Here is an 8,664-nt window from a genome sequence, read left to right on the forward strand (position 1 = left end):
GTATCTGGTTCTTTTCTCATCACCATTCACTAAACCACACTCTGCAGATATCAGTTTCCTATGATTTCCAGTCATCTCGGTGATAACCAGTTGAAACATTATGACATCAATTTTAACCCTTTCATTTCCAGCTGAACTTGTCACTTCAATTTTCTGCATCAGCTGCTCCAAACAATTAAACCACATTCATTCTGACCTTTACAGATTTCCCCTTTCCCTTCATGTCACTTAACATGTCTATTTTAATTCCATTTCATTTCTACAATCCTTCCTTCCTCTTACATTCTAATCCAGGGGTCTTCAAACTTGGCCCTTTTGTGACTTGTGGACTTCAACTCCCAGAATTCCTCAGCCAGGCTGGCTGAGGAATTCTGGGAGCTGAAGTCCACAAGTCACAAAAGGGCCAAGTTTGAAGACTCCTGTTCTAATCGCAATCTTCCATATGCTATGGCTGTCATCTCTTGGGACAAGTTCCCAGATCAGCCGGAAATCTTCCTTCCTTCCTTCCTTATAATCCTTTTCAGTAAAAAAAAAATTCTTACTTTCCAGTTGCTGATTTATACAAAAAGTATTTTCTAGTTTATTTTCTCTCTCCATGCACAAACCTGACCCAAGTTCGTATTAAAACGAATTTGGGAAGAGTTGTGGAAGAAAGCAGTCAACTGTACTTTGCAATGGAACAAACTATGGACAAACTGAGAATTTCCTTTTTCTTGTACAGGATCCAAAGAGGGTTGTTGTTGTTTTTTTTTTGGCAGATTTCTCTTCCTCTGTTGAATGGTTATTCCTGCCATGGAGTTAATATTTAGAAGATCACGTAATGACCGAAGACCTGGCCTAGTCCACTTAACTGTTAGTTTAGCAATATAATGCAACAGCTGATGTCATTACCCAGAAAACGTTAGACTAACAGCATTGAAGGTTAGAGATGCATATCTGAGAACTCTGTGAACTACAAATCTTGCATTGCCACAGTGGCACAAACAGTATATTTTGTTCAGTGAGCCTGGCATTCGCCTGCGGTACACAAGCCATTGTCATATGCTTTAAAGTTGTATCTCAGTTTGCTTTGTTTGCTCAGAAATATCCAGATGGTAAGAGCCGAGGCAGGAAGACTCAGAATGCAAAACACGGAATCTAATTTTCCTGACTGGAAATCTTGCTGTTGGTAAGCAGTATTTGCTCAGACAATATTGATAAGAGGAAATGGCGTGAGAAATTGCAGAAGACTTTGTGGTTTATAAAATTGGGTACTGTGGGGAAAGGGAAGGTAATACAGAGTACAATCCTCTTTCTGTCTCTGTCTCTCTGTCTCTGTCTCTCCCTCCCTCCCTCCCCCCCCTCTCTCTCTCTCTCACACACACACACACATACACACACACAGTTTCCATGCTATGGTAGTGATTTTCCTCCGGCTTTATTCATAGATTTGAAAAGCCCGTTTGGTAACAACATGTAGCAGCAGCCAGTAAAAGGAACATTCAATCTCATCTGAGTTTTGGATCTAGCGGGACTTTTAATTTCCCACAATGCCCCAATTTAACCTAAGTCCAAGTCATTGTGGGAAATTTATATGATAGTTTAAACCCAGTTCTGCGTGCTGCTCAGGCCATTACACTGATATAGAGCTGCTCAGAAAATCATGACCATTAGCTTGGATAAAAATGTGTTTTCTAATGAGGAGAAATCCTGCCTAGGCTAAAAGTAGGAAATAAGATGCCACTTTTGGCATCTCCCAGACTTTGATAGCACCACTGGTCTGATAGGTCCAGATTTGTTACGATTGAGGAAACATAGTATATTTTATTGTGATCATTAGACATGTATACTATATATTTTGTATGTTTATGTTTCAATTTGGAGGTTATTTTGTTACTACATAATTCTGATGTTATTTTGATAGTCTAATTTGTATACTCTTATACCAGGGGTAGGCAACCTCGGCTCTTTTATGGCTCATGGACTTCAACTCCCAGAATTCCTGAGTCAGCGTAGCTGAGCTGACTCAGGAATTCTGGGAGTTGAAGTCCATGAGCCATAAAAGAGCCGAGGTTGCCTACCCCTGTCTTATACAATACTTTTGTGTTTTGTTTTAATTTAGAGTAAGAGGTCACTTTACTGTACATATGAAGAAAGTTGGAAGATAGTATATTTTCTTATCTCATATTTTTCCGTTTACGATCCCTCTCTCTCCCAATTTGTCCCTTTCTGTTATTTTGTATGGTATCTCTCTTTGAAACTTAATAAAGTTGACCTTTTTGAAGAAAGCCTGTATCTCCACTGGATGCCCTCCTTCCTGAGGACATTGGACCCACTGTTATTTCTTTCCCTCATCCCTCATTCCCTGTTCCTTCCTTTCCCTCATCCTAGGAAATGTCCAATCTCCCACTTCTTTGTGGATGTCCTGTGTGCTCCCACAGCAAAGTGGCTGGATTCACCATTCTAACCTGGTTTGAAGTTTCACTATCTTTGTCAGCTGACTTTGCTGAAACTGCATTCATCCATTTAAGGAAGCAACTGGGATACCTTAGAACAGGGGCCTTCAAACTTGGCTCTTTTATGACTTGTGGATGTCAACTCCCAGAATACCTCAGCCAGCGTGCCCGGCTGAGGAATTCTTGGAGTTGAAATCCACAAGTCATAAAAGGGCCAAGTTTGAAGACCTCTGCATTAGAAGGACTAGTAATTGCTCCTCGTACAACACCATCTGATCCTCAGACAACTCAGAACATATGCAGAATAGGACAGATGCTTTTACTGGAAGTGGCCAAAGAGAAATAGATCCCTAGTATTTATTTAGAAGGTAAATTCTAGGAATGTCTCTTACTCCAAAGAAAACCTGTTTAGTGCAGAAATATTGTAGAAAAGGGAAATTAATAGAAAAGAATATTTGTAGCTTAGGGTTGAAGTGTGGGTCCTTAGTGCTCTCTTGAGTTTGGCTGTTTGCTTGCAGACATTTCATTACCCAACTAGGTAACATCATCAGTGCTAAAATGGTGTGGGACTTGCCTCTCAGTAATGGTGAGTGTTGTTTTCTTCTTGGTAGTTCCTTGATTAGGCTGTTGGTCCCTTATAAAAGGGAAATTGGAGGTGTGGGATAGTAGAGCAGCACCCTCTGCTGATGTGTGTAATATGGAACAAACCTACCATCATCACTCCACAACTTAATTCCTTCTTCCTTGTCAACAATAATCCTCTTGCACATTACATGTAAATTAAAATTTAGCACTCTATAATTATGCCAGTGTACTCCATGCCTAATCTGTGGGATTTACTATTGATGGATAAAAACACAGAATCTTATTTTTAAAGGATTAGGATTTGTTAAACAAAGTTTATAAAATGGTCGTCCAGTTCATAAAACCTTATAATGCAGGCCTACATACATCTACTCAAAAATAAGTCCCATTGTGTTCCACCCCCCAAATATATGTCCTTTAGATGATAGCCTTAATACTTTATGAAGTTTGATAATGGTTCATATTTTCATAAATTTGCATCCCAACCCAACAAGTGACTTCTCTCCAGAGGATGGATATCATATCTATGTCTGTTTTGTCACCAATGTTACTTCATGAAAATGCAGAAAATCCAGATGATGTGTGAATGTTGCAGAACATGTACCAAAACTTCTGAATTTGAAAAGGCTTATAATGTGGAATTAAGCAGATGTCTCCATGCAGAAGGTTTCCATCCTTTGCAAGAAGAATGGCCAAGTCTCATTAGTCACCTCCTCTAAAATAACTTTTCCTAATGCGATGTCCTTCAGCTATGTTGGATTTTGCTGACTGAGAAGATGTTTTGGCAAAACCTGCTATAAAATTGCTGTCAGGTGAATCATGGAGAGTCTGCTTTGGAGAATAAGTTGACTCCCCTTTTCCTTGGGGCAGCCCCTTAGATGTTGGAAAACTGCTGTCATGCCACCCCTAATCCTTGTTTACATTAAACTAGACATATCCAATTCTAGCAACTGCTCTTTATATGCTTTATCCTCCAGATAAAAAGCAAAAGGTTTTTTTAAAAAAACCATCTGTCCATATCACAGTACCTAATTCAAGAGCAAAACGCTCTGAGTTAACATTATATATTCTGCTGACTTACGTGAAAAGCTACACCATCCTTCCTGTGTTACTGCAACTGCATCATGAGGTTATTACTGGAACAAGGAAGTGTACTGCACACTAGCAAAATCCCTTCAAACTCCTGTGGACATTTGGACTAAGTATCATCTGACACAATGGATCTTACTTAAAATAGGTGTAGGAGACCAATAGAATACAAAACACACCAATGCAAATACCTGCTATGATTTGTGACTGCTTAATTAGCTTACCCACTTCACACAGATTCAAGGAATCTGCCTATAATCAATCCGAAATGTAGCAAATATCAAAACCCCAGCATTAAAATTACTTTGAGAAAAGGGCAAAATATCTGCAAGTTATCAATCTTGGTGTGGTTTTAATTCTAGTTTCCTGAAATCTTATTCCTAGAACAAGCCATTCCCTTCCTTATAACTTATAAGCACATCTTCCTATGATGCTACTTCTATGTGTGGTTACCAGAGTCTAAGAACAAACAGGCTTTAGTTACTTTCCAATTCAACTTTTCAGCAATTTTCCTAGATGGTTTCCCTGGATCTTTTGAGAACAAGGATAATTGGATGTTGCTCAAGCAGACTGTATGAATTCACCTTTAGGCTTGTCCAGAGGTAGGCAAACCTTGGCTCTTTTATGACTCGTGGACTTCAACTCCCAGAATTCATGAGCCAGCTTGGCTGGCTCAGGAATTCTGGGAGTTGAAGTCCACGAGTCATAAAAGAGCCAAGGTTGCCTAACCCTGGGCTTGACTGATAATAGAAATCTCGCTATATTTCAGCCTCACTCATAAACAGACAACTAGAAGGATGTGTCAAAATGGAAGCAGCCCTTTTTTGGGAGCTCAATATTAAAAGTGGGCAAAACAGCAGAAGATGCCTTGAAAGGGAATCTAACTTCTTAAATCCAGAAATGGGGGTTCCCAAGGCTAGCAAAATCTTTGGGTCTCTGGGATGCCCATTTCCATGTCAGAACTGTCAGCAGTTCAATAAAGGTCAACTTGGGAAGACAGGTGATAGCCTGCGTTTTACTTTGAAAACATATCTCTTATTTGCTGCTATACAATTGGCCACCCATAAAGTTACCCAGCTGAATTTCGAGAATAAAGCTTCCTGATTCATTCAAATGAAGTGGATGGAATTTTTCTCCTACTCCACCAACTTGCCTTTTTCCCTGTCTACAATGAGGGTTTGCACACATTATCAGATCCAATCAAGTAGAAAAAAATGGGGGAAACATCAGAAGATGCCTTAAAGGGAGGAATAGTCCTCAACTTACAACCATTCAATTAACAACAGCTAGAAGTTACAACAGCATTGAAAAAAGTGACCTATGACCTATCCTCACACTTATGACTGTCGCAGCATCCCCTACAGTCACATGATTAAAATTTGGGTGCTTGATAACTGTCATGTATTTCCAACAGTTGCAGCATCCCACGGTCGTGTGATCGCCATTTGTGGCCTTCCCAGCCTGCTTCTGACAGGCAACGTCCACGGAAGAATCCGGATTCACTCAACCAGCACGATTCATTTAATGACCACAGGGATTCACTTACCAGTTGTGACAAAAAGGTCATAAAATCAGGTGCAGTTCACTTAACAATCATCCTACTTAATGATGGAAATTCTGGTCTCAACCGTAAGTCGAGGATTACCTGTAACGAGTCAAAACTTTCTCTTGCCTCTTGGTGGGGTCAAGCCCTAGACCGCTACACTGGGGTACATAAACCTATATGCCTTTGGTCGCAGCTTTGCCCTGTAGCTACCCAAGACATGATAGCAGTATTCCAGTATCTGAGGGACTGTCACAGAGATGGGGTCAGGTTGTTCACCAGAGCAGCAGAGGGAAGGATGAGAAACAATGGTTGGAAACTGATCAAAAAGAGAAGCATCCTGGAACTAAGGAGAAACCTCCTGACAGTGAGGACGATCAACCAGTGGAACAACTTACTCCCAGAAATCGTGGACGCTCCACCATTGAGACTTTTAAGAAGAAACTAGATGTTCACCTGTCTGAGATGGTATTCAGGGGTAGGCAATCTTGACTCTTTTATGACTCGTGGACTGGCTCAGGAATTCTGGGAGTTGAAGTCCACGAGTCATAAAAGGTTGCCTACCCCTGGTATAGGTTCTCCTGCATGAGCAGGGGGCTGGACTAGAAGACCTCCAGGGTGTTGTGATTCAGGGTCAGCCTGTGGGTTCGGCAGTTGGGTCGGACGACTCAGAGGAGGAGGGGGGTGTTGAAGAGCTTGCTGAGGGGGTTGAAGATCTTGCTGATGAGAGCCCTCAGCCAGGCCCCTCCCACCTGGTCACGACGGAGACCCAGCTGTGTGAGCCTGACAGCGTGGATGAAGATGACCCACAGCTGGCCCTGTTCAAGGACACCCGACGCAGGAGGCAGTCAATCAGGAGTAAACAGAGGAAGGCAATGGGGCACCTCGGAAGGAGGCAGAGAGAAGCCACGCCCTGAACTGTATAAAAGGGGAATGTGTGGGAGGGCTGGTTTGCTGAAGGCAACCGCTTGATTAGTTCCTGTTTCATAGCTCCTGTTTCATGGTTGGTGTCTTGTTTGCTCTGTTTTATGTTAATAAATTTGGCAGGCTTAATTCCAGCCTCTTGCTGTTTGTAAAGGGGTTGTCCCTGCCTTTTCTGCAGGGCCGGTAGCAGGCTGGTACAGAACACAGGGTCCCTTCCAATTCTATTCTATTCTATTCTATTCTATTCTATTCTATTCTATTCTATTCTATTCTGTTCTGTTCTGTTCTGTTCTGTTCTGTTCTGTTCTGTTCTGTTCTCCCCCCCCATACGTTAATCTTTGGTGAGTGGCCTTAAAATTGCAAAACTCAGCTCCATCCTGGAGTCCCTAGAAGGAGAAATCAAAGGCAAGACGTTACCCTTTCCTTCTTGGGGCTATCCATCCTGTTTCTGTGATCCAGCATGGGGGCAGCTCTCTGCACCAACGAGGAGGCGGTTGTCCAGTCAATCTCCCCAAGGTCCAAAGATGAACAAGGCCAAACGCTTTTCTTCTCCGTCTGTCTCTTTCCCCGCCACACCTTTGAAAGACCTTAGCAGAGAAGATAGTTCTCCTTGTTCTGCCTCTTGGAAGTTCTTCTGCTTTTTCTGGTGGCTTTATGTCAGGCAAAATGTTACTTCTTCTCCTTTGGAAGCCGACGTTTGAAGCGACGAGCTTTCTGGTCTCTGAGTTTCTCCTTGCCTGGGGGTTTCTCTGACTTCTTTTTGTTCTAGCGAGTCACTTTCTGTAGTGTCGAGCAGGTGCCTCCCCTGTATGAAGATCCCTTTTGTCCATCAACCTTTTGGTGAAGGCAAAGCCGTGAGCTTTTTTTGCAGTGAGAAAAATACTCCTTGCCTCCTGAGTAACCCAGCCTAGGACCTCCTCTTGATTCAGTTGCTCTTCTGGACTCATTACGTTTATTTACTTTAGTGCTTGGAGATGCTGTCCCATTTCCGCGGCCCGCAAGGCCTGTTTCCGGGGATGGGTGGGGGATATCAAGATGAGGCCTGCGTTGCCATAGTGACGGGCGAAACCATTTTGCAGTCCCACTGCTTTTCAACCATTAAAGCTGTCGTGTGGAAGAGCTACCATGGAAATAGGGCTTAATTCAAATGGGCCTAGCAACAATATATTTTTTTTAACCTGCTGCAGCATCTGCCTCTGCCAATTAATTGCCAAGCTTAGCAACCTGTAGTGATGTAAGGTCATCAGCATCCTTCTCTGAGAGGCAGAAGGTCAGTGGGCATATATTTATGAAAAAAAGGAGAAAGGCGTTTCCATAGCCAACCTGGAATTAGCAACCTCAAATGAGCATTTCCTAGAATTTCCTTCTTTCTCTTCAAATTCTCTTGAAAGTCCTCAACTTACAACAGTTCATTTAGTGACTGTCTGAAGTTACAATGGCATTGGAAAAGTGACTTATGAGCATTTTTCACACTTAGACCGCTGCACATCCTCATGGTCACATGATCAAAATTCGGATGCTTGGCAACTGACTCCCCTTTTGTGACCTTCTGACAAGCAAAGCCAATAGGAAAGCCAGATTCACTTAACAACCAGGTTACTAACTTAACAACTGCAGGGATTCACTTAACATCTGGGGCAAGAAAGGTCATAAAATGAGGCAAAATACACTTATGTCTCACCAACCAAATTTTGGGCTCAATTGTGGTCGTAAGTCGAGAATTATCTGTACTTGCCCTCATTTCTACTCTCAGTATGTACCATGGGAATTATAACCTGAGCAGGCAATACTACTACCCGTAACAGATTAGTACAATTAGGAGGCATTAAAAAAAAACAACTGGCCTTATTCTGAGTTATGGAATTGAGGGGGCCCATGTTAAATTCCTCCATTTGGGCGGTAGCTAATCTTGATAACTCTTGATCGTTAAGTTTGGACCTCCTGGCTTGTTAGCTATTGTATTACAAGTACAAAAGATTCAGTAGTATAAAAACATCCACTAGTCCCAAATGTCCAAGGATCTCCAAGAAACGTGCAGTTGAAGATTTGAGTGACTTTTTACCTATAACAATATGTAAAATGGTAGTG

At 42.0% G+C, this 8,664-nt stretch overlaps 1 protein-coding gene across 1 annotated transcript in view; it reads right to left on the reverse strand.

The window, feature by feature from the left end:
• Nucleotides 1–7,038, reverse strand: part of GCK (glucokinase) — a gene marked incomplete at its 5' end in the record, with an annotated part of 34,090 nt that extends 27,052 nt beyond the window's left edge. The window contains one exon of the mRNA XM_081333374.1: nt 6,994–7,038. Within this exon, the coding sequence (XP_081189500.1) occupies nt 6,994–7,038 (45 nt within the window). The remainder of the gene's footprint in view (nt 1–6,993) is intronic.
• Nucleotides 7,039–8,664: the final 1,626 nt, after the last annotated feature.

This window comes from Vipera berus (assembly GCF_964194415.1).
Source record: "Vipera berus genome assembly, chromosome: 8".
NCBI classification, from domain to species: domain Eukaryota; kingdom Metazoa; phylum Chordata; class Lepidosauria; order Squamata; family Viperidae; genus Vipera; species Vipera berus.